The sequence below is a fragment of the Podarcis cretensis genome, assembly GCF_951804945.1.
Source record: "Podarcis cretensis genome assembly, chromosome: 17".
In the NCBI taxonomy this organism is placed as follows: domain Eukaryota; kingdom Metazoa; phylum Chordata; class Lepidosauria; order Squamata; family Lacertidae; genus Podarcis; species Podarcis cretensis.
In genome coordinates this window covers 11,105,516-11,123,355 of record NC_137187.1, presented here as the reverse complement: position 1 = coordinate 11,123,355, position 17,840 = coordinate 11,105,516, and the positions used below count along the sequence as shown (strand labels likewise).

At 42.0% G+C, this 17,840-nt stretch overlaps 2 protein-coding genes across 3 annotated transcripts in view; one reads left to right on the top strand and one right to left on the bottom strand.

Moving 5' to 3' along the window:
* The window catches only part of DNAH6 (dynein axonemal heavy chain 6), a 131,369-nt gene that overhangs the window by 85,327 nt on the left and 28,202 nt on the right, over nt 1-17,840 (bottom strand). For both annotated transcript variants that reach the window (XM_079959035.1, XM_079959036.1), the window contains 16 exons: nt 16,573-16,692; nt 15,733-15,913; nt 14,422-14,518; nt 13,102-13,297; nt 10,337-10,501; nt 9,797-9,910; nt 9,196-9,321; nt 8,957-9,112; nt 7,174-7,335; nt 6,117-6,254; nt 5,854-6,021; nt 5,068-5,216; nt 4,422-4,529; nt 2,650-3,205; nt 2,370-2,492; nt 651-833 (listed from right to left, as the gene is read on the bottom strand). In XM_079959035.1, the coding sequence (XP_079815161.1) occupies nt 651-833; nt 2,370-2,492; nt 2,650-3,205; nt 4,422-4,529; nt 5,068-5,216; nt 5,854-6,021; nt 6,117-6,254; nt 7,174-7,335; nt 8,957-9,112; nt 9,196-9,321; nt 9,797-9,910; nt 10,337-10,501; nt 13,102-13,297; nt 14,422-14,518; nt 15,733-15,913; nt 16,573-16,692 (2,742 nt within the window). The remainder of the gene's footprint in view (nt 1-650; nt 834-2,369; nt 2,493-2,649; nt 3,206-4,421; nt 4,530-5,067; nt 5,217-5,853; nt 6,022-6,116; nt 6,255-7,173; nt 7,336-8,956; nt 9,113-9,195; nt 9,322-9,796; nt 9,911-10,336; nt 10,502-13,101; nt 13,298-14,421; nt 14,519-15,732; nt 15,914-16,572; nt 16,693-17,840) is intronic.
* CHRNB3 (cholinergic receptor nicotinic beta 3 subunit) overlaps nt 1-17,840 on the top strand; it is a 319,642-nt gene that overhangs the window by 295,112 nt on the left and 6,690 nt on the right. The gene's annotated exons all lie outside the window — the stretch shown is intronic.

Genomic DNA, 17,840 nt, shown 5'->3' with positions numbered 1-17,840 from the left:
GGAAAATAAATACTTAAAAAAAAATATACGTGCACTATTTTCCCCATACCAAATTAACATACAGAAAACACCAGCAATCTGAATGAGGTAAATTTAAAATTCTCTTTCCTAAAAAATAATATGCTATTATACCTTAGCAGGTATAAGCGACACAGATATGATATTTTCTATTTAACTTGATTTTATATATTTTCCTGTGTGAGGGTTTTTATGATGTTCTTATCATTTAATATGTTTTTGATTAAGAAACCTGAGCTGCAACAATTCTATTGAACTCCTATCCCCAAGATGGTGTTTCAGATGCCTGGTCAAAACCATTTGGGTTTGGGTTTTTTTGCTTGTTTTTAGGAGGCCTTTGCACCCTGAATGCTTCTCAGATGATCTAAAAGTATATTTTTTATCTGAGATTTTAATTTTGAGAAAAACTTGCATGCATGAGCAGCACCACGTTCACAATAAACTGCTAAGTGGAATCACCCATCCAACAATACACACACGTGTGCGCGCACACACACAGAGTTATTCAGTTATAAAAGGGATTATCTGGGAAGACCCACACAGAAATAGTTATTTAAAAGAATAACAGGATATTGATACTGAGGTCTTCCCCCATAATCTACAGACACAAGGAGTAAGGTAAATAGCTATACCATTGACATATTGGGACCTCCCTTTCCAAGGAGCAGTGATTCCAGTAAACAGCAGAGAGTTGTAACTTTACTGATGTCCACTTGAGATATAGCTTGCGAACACTTTTTGTGAACATATTTCAGGCCGCCTTCAACGTAATGGCAAAACAAGTCAAACAAGTATGTTCGTGTTTCCTCATTGAACTAAAAAACAAAATAAATATTTGTACACAGTTACTATCTTATCCCACTTTGAGAAGTAAGTACAGCTCCTAAGATGAAAGCATCTTTGACATATTAATCCATATGTGAAACATACATTTCCCGCTCACCCCCTCCCTTGGGTGGGCGGGGTTTGCGAAACCGCGCGGGCTCCTGGGACCGGGGAGCCACCCACCTTGTTACAGGGAGGCCGTTGCTCCGCCCCCATCTCTGCAGGCCTATGGGCAGCCAGCTGGGGGTGGGGCAAGGACCAGCAAAGGACCGATGCTCTTCAGCCCAGGCTCACTTGTTTTTCTTTCCAGGTTCACCTACCCAACCATCCCTGCATATAACATGGTCTTCTGCTGCAGGCTAACCTCTTGCTTTACAGGTCAGCGGGCGCTGCTATGGTCGTAAGATGGTTGCTATATTCAGAACCGGGAAGGAATTTTCCTGCGTTGGCAGGTTTCGCCTTCCCCATAGCATCTCGTCACAACTTTGGCGGCTTTAGGCCTTGGTCGGTATTCAATAGTCTATCTGTGAGTCGGGGGCAGCATATTGATGCACCTCTATGTGGCAGCGTTTGCAGGGCCTGTTAAAGGGTTGATTGTGGGGGTCACTGGCCCTACAGCGGCGGCATATAGGTCAAACTCCCGGCTAGGTGAAGTGGGAGGGCAGGCTGGGTAAGTTCATGCTTTCCAGTCCCCTCCCACAACACCTGATTGCCCTGCGCATCCTCAGCCCCTATCGGGCACAAGAGGGATACCTTCCAAGGCCTAAGCCAAGGTTCCTACACCTGAAAATAAATAAAGCAGTGGCCTAATTTAAACCCAGGGGACGCGGGTGGCACTGTGGGTTAAACCACAGAGGCCAGGACTTGCCGATCAGAAGGTCGGCAGTTCGAATCCCCGCGATGGGATGAGCTCCTGTTGTTCAGTCCCAGCTCCTGCCAACCTAGCAGTTTGAAAGCATGTCAAGTGCAAGTAGATAAATAGGTACCACTCTGGCGGGAAGGTAAACAGTGTTTCCATGTGCTGCTCTAGTTCGCCAGAAGCGGCTTAGTCATGCTGGCCACATGACCCGGAAGCTGTACGCCAGCTCCCTCGGCCAGTAACGCGAGATGAGCGCCACAACCCCAGTCGGTCACGACTGGACCTAATGGTCAGGGGTCCCTTTACCTTTTCCCTTTAATTTAAACCCATACATTGTTGTCATGTCTCATCTCTTCGGTTTGTGGTGGGATCCAGGAACAGGGTTTTAGTGCATGGGCTTGCAAATCACTTTCCCCAGTATTGCAGTGCCCCATGCTGACCAAAGTGGAGCAAAAACAAAGCCACTGAGAAACTAGAGGGTCTGAGCACGTTTGAAAGCCTCCAGAAGCATTAAAATATATATATATTAAAATATTGGTCCAAGAAGCAACCTTTGCCTCCTGTCCACAGCCCCAGTGAGGTTTCAGCACCACAGAGCGTTGGGTGTCAGTTAAAAAGAACACTGAAAGTTTTCCCATTTGCTTAAAAGTGCTTTTGCAAAACCTACTCTGTCTTCAAGGCCTGCCATCCAAGTCTTCACATATGGGATCCACTTCAGTTCCTCAGGATCAATGTAGACCATTCCGCATCGGCTAACTGTAGCAGGTGAAGCAACCCTCAAGTCTTCCACCTGAAAGTCATGGATATTGCTTATTTCTGCTTCAGTATATAAATTTAAAAAGCCATAAGCAAAGATGCAAATAAATAGTGTGATATCTTTGTTCCAGTTATGCACTGAATGAAGAATTAGGGGGGGGGGGGGAATTGAACCTGAGAAATAAAAGTACCTCAAACATCATGTGAATGTACGGTGTGAGTTTGATTCTTTCGCTGTTAGCCAGGCAAAGCATCTTGTTATCATCCAAAACGGTGTTTAGGTTTTCAATCCATAAGGCATCCACAGGTCCATCACTGATGATCCATTTATGATCTTCAGAGGTGTCAACCACAGCAGCGCGAACGCTAAGAGCCATCAGGCCATCTTTCCACTCCAAAGTTAAATTGTTAACCTCACCATATAGTTCACCCATTGTAATTGATTTAGGGTTCAGAACATATGTTTTAACAGGCTGGTAGAAAGGGTTTTCTTCACCCGCTTCATGCAACGCTGCAAGGCTATCTGCCAGAACCTGGTAAACTGTAGTTTTCCCACCTCCGGTTGGTCCAACGAGCATGACACCATGCCTTACCAGCATTGTTTCAAAAAGTTGTATGACTTTATGAACCATGGTATCTTCAGCCTGTAATCCTTTGGAAAGCATGACATCTATTATTGTTGACTGTAGAGTTCCATAGTCATGCTCTGGTATTATGACTCCAGGAAAGAGGTCAGATATAATCCCACTGAAAGAAGTGAAAGCAAAAGCTTTATTTGATTAAAGTATTTCTATCCCATCTCTCCTACCCTCAAGACAATACTTAAACAACGAAGCAGAACAATAACCCACATTTTATGCAGCAAAGAAGACAGATCTGAGCTTACCTGTGAATCCCCATTCTGTCCAGTGTGGACTCTACAATATATTCAGTTTCATCAACTGATTTCCCCTTTACTAGGAGGTAAGTAGACTGTTCCCACCCTGGAACCACAGGAAAGGGGGATTCCTAAGTAAACTCAAATTCCCCCTTTCTTCCATGGATCCAGGATGGGGCAATCTTGCAAGTAAGTATGCATAAAACCAATGTACATCAACAGCAATGTACAGTGTGACTGAATTTGGGAGGTGCTGCCTTTGGGGAAAGGGACCTCCCAAAGGTAGCATCTGTTGATGTGTACGGAAGGTGTAGGACTGACTTCCACATGCTGACCCTGCAGTTTTCCATAGAGCAATACTACTCTCAGAGGTTTCCACTCTTTGGGCGTGATATCGTCCTTCAGCTGCATGGAGATGGTTAAAATGGGCTACTTTACTCAGAGGGAAGACTAGGGTTGACTGAAGGAAACAAATATGGCCTCGCTGGAGTCATTGGTTCTAGAAATGTAAACATTAAGCGTCCTCTTCCTTTTGCTTGGATGGAACGACCGAAGTCGGTAAGACAATTTGAACAGTGGAAACTGGAGCTGATCTCTGGAATAAAGGCAGAATCTGCCTTTGGTAGACTTAAACAATGAAAACAGCAGGATGGCAGAGTAACAGATCTTGCTAAATAGGAAGGCACGCTTGTAACTGTGACAACAGCTCCATCTGGTATGCAGGCTGAGACCCTACCTGCCTACAGACTGCCTCGCCAGAGTGGTGCATGCTCTAGTTATCTCCTGCTTGAACTACCTCACTGCGAAAAGTGAGGTTACAAGGAACCAGGCAGAGGGCCTTCTCGGTAGTGACGCCCACCCTGTGGAACACCCTCCCATCAGATGTCAAGGACATTTTTTATGTCATAAACAAGTAAGTTTAAGTATGCAAACTGTTGAAAAATGTTGTGTAGTTAATTTCTATTGTCATTTAATGATTATCTTATAGCATCCCTACTGGAAATAACGGAAGAGTCATATTCACTTATGGAAAAATAAAGATTCTGTGATTAATTAAAGAAAATGCTAATTTACTAAGAAATATACCTGAACAAAACAGCATCATCTGTAAGAAATTTTGGAAGGTTGGAATCTCGTAATGCTCTTATTAATACAACATCCTCATTCAGATTTGGATTCTCTCTCTTTAGTGACCTACAATTATAGAAACATTTTTTAGCACATATTAACAGCATTATGATTACCAATTAAATTTATTTTTTAAAAATTGGTATGCATATTTTGGTTGGAGAACTGCATCATTAAATTTGCAGAAATGCAACTATGGAAGAATAGCTGCATTTCAGTTTATGTATTGGTTTAGAGAGCATGTAGATTAAATAGGTTCACATTAAAACGTGAACAAATTTCCCTCCCTGCCCCACCCCATCTCTAGCTCTACATTACTAGGAGCAGTCTCATTAATTATCTCAGTAATTAAGAGAAACAATCAGTGCTAGAGCTTTAATGCCACAAAGAACTTTAAAATTTTAACAGCCCATATCTGCAAAACAATATAAAATTTAGATATAATAGTAGTAGTGTGGCGGTTTTTATTTAAAGTAAATGGGGCCAATAAAGAAGTTGTATATATTTCTAAGTGGGGTAAGTAAATAAAATGTTTATATGTTGGGCATGTTGATAGTGAATATCCAAATTAAAATTATAGCTCATGCAGTATGCAGATTCTTACCCAGCCATGACCAAAACAGATTTGACAGCTCTCATTCCAAAATCATAGTGGTCCTGTTGAGAAAGCTGCTCACTACACAGTTTGTACATCTGAGTCATCTTTCTTGCAAGTGTTTTACTTGATTCAAATCCTTCTGAATACAAAATAACCTAAAGTACAAAAAAGGTATGTGGTGTGTTCTTACAAAATAAAAGAAAGTTTAACTATCGGCAGAGCATCAACAAGTGTACGATGTGACTCCACGAGAAGGCTCAACAATATGCAGCTAAGATGGAACCATTGGTCTTATCTGAAAGGTATTTCTACCTGAGTGTAATGATGTGGGTTAGTGCTCCCCCTAGTGCAGGGGTCCGCAAACTTTTTTAGCAGGGGTCCGGTCCACTGTCCCCCAGACCTTGTGGGGGGCCAGACTATATTCTGAAGGGGGAAAAATGAACGAGTTCCTATGCCCCACAAATAACCCAGAGATGCACTTTAAATAAAAGCACACATTCTACTCATGTAAAAACACGCTGATTCCCGGACCGTCCGCGGGCCGGATTTAGAAGGTGATTGGGCCAGATCCGGCCCCCGGGCCTTAGTTTGCCTCCCCATGCCCTAGTGCGTAAACTAACTGTTGCAAAGAAGACATAATAATAGAAGTATGAAAAAGAGATCCCAGGGTGGTTTTTCTCCTGATGTTCAACTATTGGCCCCCTTAAAGACAACTGTTCCAGTACGTTATTCCCACGTTGTAATTTTCTGCTCTCAAACACTTTCTGCATAATCATATATATTAAAAGGTACCTCAGCAATCAAAGCATAGTTAGGAACCATCATTGAAAATGGCCTGAAAAGTGCTTTCAGATTGTCAGGTAATTCTGTCCGTCCAGCATAGCCGGGATTCATTGTAATGAAGGCCGCACAAGTCATCACCAATTTTATTTCACGTCCCTCAAACATAAACCGAGAGAGCTGTTTGAAAGAACAATTTAAGAACAATATTACATTGTGAAAATTTTTAAGACCATGAAACAGAGCTTCTGTTATCCAGAAAACACAGAAATTACCTTAGCAGCTTTAGCATTCCTAATGGTTATCAACTGTTGAGCAATAACAGATAGAACTTCAATATCAATTCGGTTGAATTCGTCAAAGCAGCACCATGCTCCAGATTGCGCCAAGCCGCTGAAGAAACGTCCCATCATCTAGAACAATAGTCCATCTTAGTTAGCATGTCTCAGTTATCTCTCTCCAAAAGCTGTGATTTCAGGCAATAAACTCTTAAGGCATAGAGTAAAAGGAGTGTATCTCTGTTGCTCACATGAGACTGGGTTATATGTCCTCAGTTCTCTCCTTCTGGTAGTGCAAGGCATGAACCAAATACTATATAATTCTGCTCTAAAACCAATATAGTTATACTATTTACTACAATGGTATCCTGAGATCCGTAAATCATTAAACATAAAAATAACCATAATGACTTAGACAAAATATCATTGTTGTGTAGCTTAAATATGGCTTAGCTGCACACCTAAAGGTGACCAAGCTCACAAACCATACTTGTGGCCAACAAACCAGGATTTGAAGTTAGCTTGGCTCACCTCTGCTTCAGTTAATTGTGGCTTATTGCTACATCTGAATGCTGTAGCCTGCTTTAATGCTAGTTTGTTGTGTCTCTCTATACCTGCTGCCTGCCTGGTTACGAAGAAGCAAGGGAAGAGAGGACCATGAGCCAATCAAAACAGGTATCCTAAATCCAGTGTGCCATGTGCAACACAGCTGGGTGCCAAGGGAATTTCATCTGAGATATATCCTCAAAAGATGCAACAGTTGCAAGTTAGTTTATCAGTAAGGGCAGTGTTGGTTGTGAAGACACTATTCCATTACAGTCATCTTGCCAACAGTCATTGGTGGTACAGTCCTACTGGGTTTTTTAAAGCACAGGTTATATTTCCTCTCACAATCCCATACTTTACACCAACCTTGAGCTCAGCATCCAACGGTTATTGCAGTGTCTGAAAATAATATTTGTTAATGGAAATTACAAATTGCAGGAACTTCATCAGCTCCATTAACAAGAAATGTTACAGAACAATAAAGGTGTTCACATATCGTGCTCCATACCTTGTAATCCAAGCCATCTGAACAGTTAAATACAACACACTGGATGGCAAGTGCTTTTGCGAGGTCTTTGGTAGTTTCTGTTTTGCCAGTGCCAGCAGGTCCAGCTGGGGCTCCACCGAGGTCAAGTTGCAATGCTCCCATAAGGCAGAGGTAGCAACGATCCTGAGTCAAAGTGTAGAAAGTTACATATGCATAGATACTGAACAGTGCTATGAAATTATGTCCTAATTAAAATAACACAATTGTACTGCAGTATAATCTTCAACAGTTTGCACATTCTGCTCCTAAAAGCTAATAGCTTTAGTACGTATGAATTAGATCACTAAAAAAAAAGCTCAGCCATTGGGAACATAATTCACTGAAGACATTTGACATATGGCACAACACCAGTAGAAACTATTCCCACATACTTTCTATCAATAATGTACAATCCTAAGTCACTATAGACCACGGTGTGCCAAATGACTTCTGGACCACCACAAAACTTTTTGACTCTTGCCTCTACACTGCAACATCATGTAAATTAGGAGGAACATCTGAGGATGTGAACCAAACATCCAAGAGATACAGTGGTGCCCCGCAAGACGAATGCCTCGCAAGATGAAAAACTCGCTAGACGAAAGAGTTTTCCGTTTTGGAAGTGCTTCGCAAGACAAATTTCCCTATGGGCTTGCTTGCAAGACGAGTTCTTGCAAGTTTTTCCCCTTTTTTTTCCTTTTTCTAAGCCGCTAAGCTGCTAAGCCGCTAAGCCGCTAATAGCCGCTAAGGCGCTAATAGCGCTAATCCGCTAAGCTGCTAATAGCCGTGCTTCGCAAGACGAAAAAACCGCAAGACGAAGAGACTCGCGTAATGAATTAATTTCGTCTTGCGAGGCACCACTGTAATCCTAGTCCAGCCCATTCAGAGGTGTGTTTTTTTGCCAAACCCAATACCTTGAATTGGGCCTGACATTAAACTGGTAACCAGCGCTGGTCTTTAAAAAAGCTGGATGTGAAGATTCTGACTTAAACACCTCAGCAATCAGGGAGTGGCATTGTGAACCAGCTGAAATTTCTGAAGTTACTGTTGAACAGTGCTGAAACTGCTCAGGATTCATGCACTAAGCAAGAGGGAAATCATAGGAGCCAGTGAAATCTGCCTGGCACCTTCAGTGACAGGCTTTCAGGACCAGGTAAAAATGTACCTTTTACCCACACTTTAGATAGATTTTAGATAGATTGTGTTGTTTGCTGTTAGTGTAATGCTGTAGCTTTCTGCTGCTGTTTTTAAATAACTTATTTAAAAACAGCAGCAGACCTTTTTGTATAAAAAGCAACCAACAAGCTTAAATAATAATAGCAAAAAAGAGTTAATTCAAATAAATAATCATATTTAGAGCTTGTTCAAATCATAATTTAATATGAGATGGTTAACTTTGTTCAAAATTTTGCGCATTGTTCAGCTATAGGTGGGGGCTGCTTTTGTGGAGATTTGAAGGAGACATGAAGAAGCCCTGATTCCACTAATTCACTTATTTTGTGACCTCTCACCATCTTACTGGTCTAAACAGGCTTCCAAGCTATTTGCTGTGCTTCACCTGCAAGAACAGGCTGAACAGACATACTAGTCAAGCAACAGAAATTAGTTCCACGGACAAAGATGTCTCTACTGTGTCTATACAGAACGGTTTTTAAAAGCAATGTTATGTAAAGGTGAACACTATTTGTTAGCAGTATCTAACAGAAAGTTCCAGTTTTTGCTTACATTTCATACTACATGCATGAGGTTGAGGGCAAGGTCTTACCGTAAGTGGGGTTATCACTAATCTTGGACATGCACCCAAGTATTCGTAGGCATAAGTGTACTGGGATAAAGCCATTCTGGCTACACAGTTATCCAGATCCAGGTCCCAATAGTAACGCAGTTGCCTTTGCCAATCAAAGTTGTCAACAGAATCTACCTTTACAGAGAATATACAATGTTTCTTAGATGTTGATTTTAAAATTGTAACTGCACAAACATCATTTAAAAATTCTAATGTACCTTCTGCTTTACAAGTTCGGTAACAATGTCTCTTGCATGCACATCTATAGTTATGAGTGCTGTTATGATGTTTCTGTGGAGCTTGGGAAGGATGCCACGAACAAGTGAAGCCAATGCATTTAATCTCTATGAAAGGAGAAGAAATCACAATGTTAGGAAACATTTTCCTATTTTACTCAAGACAGTAACGTTTCAAAATAAAAGTGCTGTATCTACTGCTAATGTAAGCATCTGCCTGAGCAGCATCATGACCAGCTCCCAATGTCCCCTCCTCATTCCTCCATTACCCCCACCCTTCCTAACCATGTGTTCCACCTCCACTCAGCCCCCTCTCACTAGTTGCCCCTACCTCCCCACTGCCAGAGCATATCCCTATTCTCGGGCGTGGTGGGGGAGGTCAAGCCACTGCCTCTCAAGGGCCCCCTAATCCAAAAAACCCTTCACTCCTCAACACAAGAGGGGAGTTAGGGTTGCACTCTCACGTGGCCATCTCCTGGAAACTGCTACCCGGGACGGTTAATTTGCCTTTTAAAATCATGTCAAACAGCTCCTTATGATCAGTTTCCAAAAAAATCCCTCCTCCCCCGATATGAACACTAACTTCAAAGTTTTCCTTTTCAAATTCTTCCAAAGCTTCTAAATGATCCTGTTCCTCTCCTTCTAAACACTGAGTCAGATCACGGCACCACATGAGCTGAGAAATGGTCAGCACGACCTATGTAAAAACAAAGCAAAAACAAGGCAGAATAAAGGTAGAGGCATCCACATCTGAGAACTGCTTTCATTAACACTGTGCTCCTCCTTTTGTTACATAAATCCACTTCGAATTTCTGTTCCACAAGCATCTTCCTGATTAGTGCTCTTGTAGAACAACTGTTTTGCATGGTTCCCATTGATTTCAAGAGCGCTCATGCAGGAAGGTGATAGTCTTGGTCTGTGTCAAATGGTTCCCAGCTCTGGTTCAGTATAAAAGCAGCAGCATAAAGTAACCAGGTAAGCTCCAAGTAGAAGATACTTTGGAGATATATTGAACTTTAAGCCTGTAACCAACTCAAAAAACCAGTATGTCCTCAAGACAAAGCAACAAAGCTCTCCCCCAAACCCCCGCCGCTGCCATAAAGCAGTAACTGAGCCTGGCTACCTGAGAAGGATGTCCAGCGACAACCCAATGTACTCTCTCCTTCGTCTGATAATCAGCAATGGCAGCTTTGCTCAGGCGTCGAAGGGAAGCGAACATTGCTTCTTCAACTTTACCAAGCCAGTCTTCAACATTTCCTCTGGCTTTAAGTCCTTTCCCTAAGCCAACCTAGAAAGGCAAGTCTTGCACTTACTATGAGGGTAACTTGGTGTTTTTTTAATTGATTTCTCCTTAACTGATTAAAGACACAATGAACAGTCATTACAAAAACCTTTACGCAATGTAGTTTTATTATTTCAAATATATATAAAACACAGAATAAATCTAGGAATACTAATAATCCTATACCGTGAATTATAAACATTGAAAATTACTTTAAATAGTTAAGCTTCTTAGGTACCATGAAATCATTACTACACCATTCTATTACATTCATTAAGTTGTGTACTTCATAATACTTTCAGACTAGATTTAAAAATTTTAAATAGCATGAATAGGCTATGTAGATATTCTACCATTGGTCTCCAGACTTAATAATAATAATAATAATGATAATAATAGTAGTAGTAGTAATAATAATAATAATAATAATAATAATAATGCTGTCTTCTCTTTGATATGTGCTTAGACTCCAACTCTCTTTTAACCATTCTGGATTTTTCGGGTCTGCATCAAGTTTCTTCCTTTTAAAGAGCCCTCAGCACTGCAAAGCATTTTCTTTTAATCAGCATCTGCCTCATCAGTTTCTCAGGTTATTTGCAATTTTATTATCAGTGGCGTAGCGTGGGTTGTCAGCACCCGGGGCAAGGCAAGTAATTTGCACCCCCTAACCCATGGATTTGCGCCCCCTAACCCTAACCCCAGATGTTGCGCCCGGTGTGGCCGGCCCCCCCTGCACCCCCCATGCTACGCCACTGTTTATTATCACACACACACACACACACCATTCTCCATCTCATGGCTCACTACTGGGGCTTTCTTTCCCAGAAACCCATCAACCTTTTCCTGTTTATCTGTCCCTCCTAGGTCCTCTTTGCCTTAAAGAATGTCGTGACCCATTTTGCTCCTTTCCCCCCTCCAAGTATGCTCTCCATATCCACAAATACTTGCTTTGTGAGCACAGAGATCCTGTGTAAGCCACTATATTACCAGTGCTTGTTCTCTGTTGAATAGAATAGACTAAAGCTCATAGTTGTGCCACCAATTTCACTTAACCAGTAAACTAACTGGTAGAGGGCACTCTATGAAGCACTCTATCAGCTTCTAAAACAAATCTTGTGGTCAGTGCACACCTCTAATAGATTGCTTGGTGATGCTTTTTTGTTGTTGCTGAGCCATTTTCAGTGCTCTTTTAATACTTTTATTTTATTAGTTGGATGTTTGTTGCCTTGGGGGTCCCACATTTTTAGACAGAAAACATACATTAAAAGCTGCCTTCTACTGAAACTGAACATTGGTCCATCTAGCCAGTGTGGTGTAGTGGTTAAGAGCAGTGGACTCGTAATCTGGCGAACCGGGTTCAATTCCCTGCTCCTCCATATGCAGCTGCTGGGTGACCTTGGGCTAGTCACACTTTTCTGACGTCTCTTGGCCTCAATCACCTCACAGAGTGTTTGTTGTGGGGGAAGAAGGGAAAGGAGATTGTTAGCCGCTTTGAGACTCCTTAGGGTAGTGATTAAGCGGGATATCAAATCCAAACTCCTCCAAACTCCTCCAAGTTTCCCCTCCTCTATCACTTTCTGTGGCACTTTGAACAAGGGTGAATTTAAGGCAGTGCAGCTGGTTACACCACACTGGGCACCGAGCCTAGGGGATTCCGCAGCACATCACAGCTATCAGGTAGTGAACTGAGCAGAACGGAAAGCAAGAAGAACCTTCCCACATTTCAGAGCATTCTGGTGCAACCAGAATAAATTGAATCCAAGATGGGGCTATGCAGACAAAGAGGGGGAGCTATGAAGAGAGGATATCCAAAGCAGGGGTTGCTAAGGACAGGGTGTAGGCTTACTTACTTTATCCAGCACAAGTGAACTTTTGCAATTCTCTCCTATGGGAAAAACTAAAATGTTGGACATGAAGATGGCACTGCAATGACAGGTAAACCTTCCCCCACACTTGACCCTAGGCTGCCTGGGTCACAGACACAGATTCTACAGGAATGTCTTCTTCTCCTTTGGCAATCACTCATTGCCGAGTAAGATTGTCTTCCATGAACACAGTCTTAACAGTGAGTCAGTAAGTGACTGTGGAGGCCAATTCTGGATCCGCATGTTCCTCCTCAGTGGGGACATAGGTTTCAGGGCAGGAGTTGATCAGTGAGCTGGTTCCATAAACCATCAAGGCAAACTATGGGTTATGGCTTATCATAAACAAAAATGATGTTCCTGTTTTGCTCTGCCCTGGGAGCAACAATCAATGAAACTTGTGGTTTGCTTCTTGCCAAAAAAAATCATGAGCGGAAGGTAAGGTTGATTCTTAAGTTTACTACTTATGGTTTATTTGGAGAAAAACCATAAGGACTGGTTCACACATCATGCTAAATCAAGGTTTGCCTTCTTCCTGTTACGCTGCTTGCTCATGGCAAGTCATAAAATTCATCTTATCATAATGTGTATGCATTAAATACAGAGGAGCAATACACTTCCTACCCTCCCCACATAACACTTCCTGCTGTAAAGAACTTCTCTCTCTCTCACTCACTCACTCACTCTCACACACACACACACACACACACAGAGGCATTTTGCTTGAGTTAAATAATTGCTTACCCTCTCACCTTCAGGTGACAGCATTGCTAAAATATCATTGGTAAGAACCTTTTCTTCTCCTTCGGCTGGAGCCATATAGGCAAATTCTAGTTTAGCGATTGAATCAAAGCACTTCCTTAAGTGAGGCTGAACAGCTTGAGGATTGCGAGTCTGAGCCAAAATCTCCAAGAGCTCATCATTGGATAAAAAGTAAAATCTGTTTGTAGATAATTTTGAAAGTGTTAAAAATGCAAATATTTTTTCAGAAGTATTTTCATCTGCTAAATTTCAAACTATATTCTACACTGAAGTTGTGAGGATAACTTGAGGCAGCAGACTTCATTTGTCTTAAAGAAATTTCATTCATTTCTGTAAAACATGCTTTTCTATAAATTTATTTTTAAAAGCCTGTGGATTAAGTAATTAAGTTGTGCACTATTTCAACAAGCACAGTAACAAAACAATCATGGGCACAGAATAAGTGGGACTAAAACCAAGAGGAGCATGATGAGGAAGTAGAAGACTTGAATTATAAAACAGACAGATAATCAACAGAAAAATAAAGGTGGTTTCAAGAAATAAATATAGGAACTTAAGAAAAGCTTGAGGCAAAAAGGATCACAAAGGACCTTCCTTGCCCACTACAGACATGAACAGTGAAATAGCACAAACCCAAACCTGAATAGGAGGAGACAGGAGATAAGAAATGCATTCAGGTGATCTGCTCTAGGTGAAGACAGGAAGTGCTTCAAGGGAAGTGAAAGCCAACCACTTCCTTTGAAGCTACAAAGTTCCTTCCTTCAAGAGGCACCAAACCCACCTGGACACACACAACTTCCAAGAGAGAACTTGCATTATTCCCTGGTTTAAATCAAGGGTGGGGAATAGATGTTGCTGGACTTCAACTCCCATCAGCCCTAGCCAGGGTGGCCTATGATGGGAACTGGAGTTCAAAAACATCTGAAGAGCCACAGGTTCACCACCCGTGGTTTAAATCAAAAAGCTACAAATAAGATCCATCCAAACTTAAGACTTAACACTTCCATGTAAGTCTATGGGATTCAAATGTGCTTAATTCTGATGGGATTTCACCTCTAAGATTATACTGAATAAAGATTTATGCAACATCCAACATTCCCTTTTCTCTCTTCCTCCCTGTAGCAGCCTCCCCCCACCCCATAAAAATCTGCTCCAGGGAGTCCCCTAGCCCTGAGTGTTGCTTCATGGGTAGGAGAGGAAGGGAAGGTTTTATTGTGGTAGCAGAAGTCCATTGGACATTGCAATTGGCTATCACCCAGAGTGTAGATGGTTTAATTATATTCTTATTGATTCTTAACTAACCTGGGGAAGATTACTCTCTTAGATTCCAAATAAGCTTCCAGGCACTTCTGAATTTGATCAAGAAGTGCATTGTTATTCTGGAAGGACTCTAAAAGGCCTGTATCAAAGAAACAATAATTAATAAAATTGCACAGTGAAAATGGAATGTGTAACAAACCTAGCAAGGAGCAGACAGTAGGAAGGAATAAAAAACAACTGCTCAAGGCCAAGGCAGAAAACAGATGGGGGGGTGTCTAATGGACAAAGATCTGTGTTTCTGTCTTTAGGTAAAAGAGGAAGATTTGGCATACATCACCACCTCTGCAGAAACAATAATTTAACAAGCTTGCACAATGAAAATAGTGTGTGTGTGTGTGTGTGTGTGTGTGTGTGTGTGTGTGTGTTTATTGGGATGAAAAAAGGAAAAGATGGTTTGTGATATACAGAAAAGCTTCCAACTTTATATACTGTCTTTGAAATCCAGCTGTTTAAGCTACAAAGGCACAAGTGTCGGTACAGCTGGAAAACAAGCCAAACCATGGAGAAACAAGCCATGGTTTGTTGGACAGTCTGTGGGACAACTTGTGGTTAACTCATGGTTTGTTAAACAAACCATGGCTTAGTGCTATGTGCGAACCAGGCCAAAAAGTCTGAAGAAAGTTGCATATAAGCGAAGAAGGCAAAATGGCAGGAATAAAATAAACCCTGGAAATAGATGCTACATTAAGCAATACATAAGCATCAGTCAAGGGACGCAGGTGGCGCTGTGGGTTAAAGCCTCAGCGCCTAGGACTTGCCGATCGAAAGGTCGGCGGTTCGAATCCCTGCGGCGGGGTGCGCTCCCGCTGCTCGGTCCCAGCGCCTGCCAACCTAGCAGTTCGAAAGCACCTCCGGGTGCAAGTAGATAAATAGGGACCGCTTACCAGCGGGAAGGTAAACGGCGTTTCCGTGTGCGGCTCTGGCTCGCCAGAGCAGCGATGTCACGCTGGCCACGTGACCCGGAAGTGTCTCCGGACAGCGCTGGCCCCTGACCTCTTAAGTGAGATGGGCGCACAACCCCAGAGTCTGTCAAGACTGGCCCGTACGGGCAGGGGTACCTTTACCTTTACCTTTAAGCATCAGTCAAATGAAATACGAATACAGAGGGACAACCTGAGAAGTGTGTGTGTGTATCTGTGTGTGTGTTTGTATGGGCCTCAGGCATTGCAGCACATGGCTTTTAAAATCATACTACACGCTTAAGTTACAGTAGGTGTGATTTGCATTTTCCAGCTATACATAACATTGTTTCGTTATAATCAAGCATAATAAAAAATTTAGATCTATTAATACCTGGCTGAGTAGCTGCTCGGAGGGCATTAGGCAGACGATTAACTTTTCTCATAATTTCTTTCCATGACTTGTCCACCTGCAGGAACATCTTTGCTTCTGCAGGCAGCTGCCTTTGAATATCAGGAGCACTGAAAATGCTTTCCAGATAGAGCCAGTTTCTCTGGCATGTCAGCCATTCTTCCTACATCGCACAGGGGGTAGTAGATCAGGGCAATTAAGACAATTACAAGAATGTCAAGGTGTCGTCATTCTCTGGAGCACATTTCTATCCTGTTCCTAAATAATCTCTTCTATTCTGGTATCCTTTTTGAAGGCTGCAATATGCTATATTGATGTTTTTAGAGAAGTACTATTCATCATTCCTCCAACAACATACAACTAATTTGTAGAAGCAAAAAAAAAATCTGAATACCATATTTTATAAGTAAAATTGGGATGATTCTCCCCCCCACCCCCTGCAAACAATGCTGAGCTGCAGCTGCCACTTCAGTATCATCTCCAAATAGCACTTTCACACTTTTCTGATAACTCTTCGCAGATTTAAATAATTCAGTGTCTTTTGCAAACACTGTTGCTGTCCTACTTTCATGCTTCTGTAGGCCATTACTGAATAAACCATAAAGAATCAATATTGCTTCTATAGATGGATATGAATTACATGATCATCAATAATCCTTCCTACCCAGGTATGTTACTATCACCAAGTTGATATTTAAACACTCTCTTGTCAAAGGTAAAGGGTAACTTCTAAGAAACAGTAACATATTCCAAGATTACTTTTCCTCTTTTATTGCTAACACTAAAGGCAATGAGCATGTTTTTAAATAAGGTGACACTCACCAACGTCTGACTGAATAAAGAGAGTTGCTTTTGCCATTCATCAACTCGCGCCTTGAGAGGGCCTACGTATCGTGAAGATGCTATTGTTGCCACATTGATCATGCTGTCATCTAGAATGACCTTGAAGGAAAACAATAAACAGAATTCTCAATTTTGACAACTGAGTTCCCAGCAGTAAATGGCTAAATACAAGGTATGAAAATTGTTCTCTCAGTCTCAACAATTAAAATGTGTTCTCACCAATTAGTTTCCCAGCTAAAGTGTTAGTTGACTGATCTACTGGTTAAATCAATTAAAGCTGCAGCCCTAATCTTTTCAAAACCACAGGAAATTAACTCCTCCCCCTATAATCTCTTAGAAATGCCAGTCCATGGATAGACTTTCATATCTATACGGAGAGCCACCAACTCCAGAAAAGATATGTTGCAGCTTCCTATTGTTGCAGACCAGAAACTAATAAAGTTTTTTTGCAATATTAAAATGTAACACTTAAGTAAAACACTTTCATACTTAAAGTCTCTGCAACAGGTCTGTTACTGAAATACCAGATTTTAGGCATGTGGTGTTGGACAGACATGGCAGAAATCAACTTCATGCTAGTCCAAATGCTTTGAACACGCACATGAAATTGTTCTGTCGTGCCATAGTGTGTTTGGCCCAGTGGCGTAGCGTGGGTTGTCAGCACCTGGGGCACGGCAAGTAATTTGCGCCCCCTAACCCGTGGATTTGCGCCCCCTAACCCGTGGATTTGCCCTAACCCCAGATGTTGCGCCCGGTGCGGCCGGCCCCCCCTGCACCCCCCACGCTACGCCACTGGTTTGGCCAGCATAGCAATGCCAAATTATGTTGCCCTGTATAGGGCAGTTTTTAATGCTTGATGTTTTATTATGCTTTTACAATTGGTTGGAAGCTGCCTAGGGTGGCTGGGGCAACCCAGTCAAATGGGTGGACTAATACTAATACTAATACTGATGATGATACCATAGGGACATGATATCTTCCTATGTTGGCTCATGATGCCAGCCAGTGTTTAGAGCTGGAACCGAAGTTACTAAGCATAAACCATTTGATCATGGCAAATTTAAGCACTTGTAAGCCCAGGAATTTCAACCAGAGAGCTAAGCACATGCTCATATCTGTCCCACTGATTTGAACAAGCCAAACTAGGTGTGATGTAAAAGGTAAAGGTAAAGGTACCCCTGCCCGTACGGGCCAGTCGTGTCCAACTCTAGGGTTGTGCGCTCATCTCACTTAAGAGGCTGGGAGCC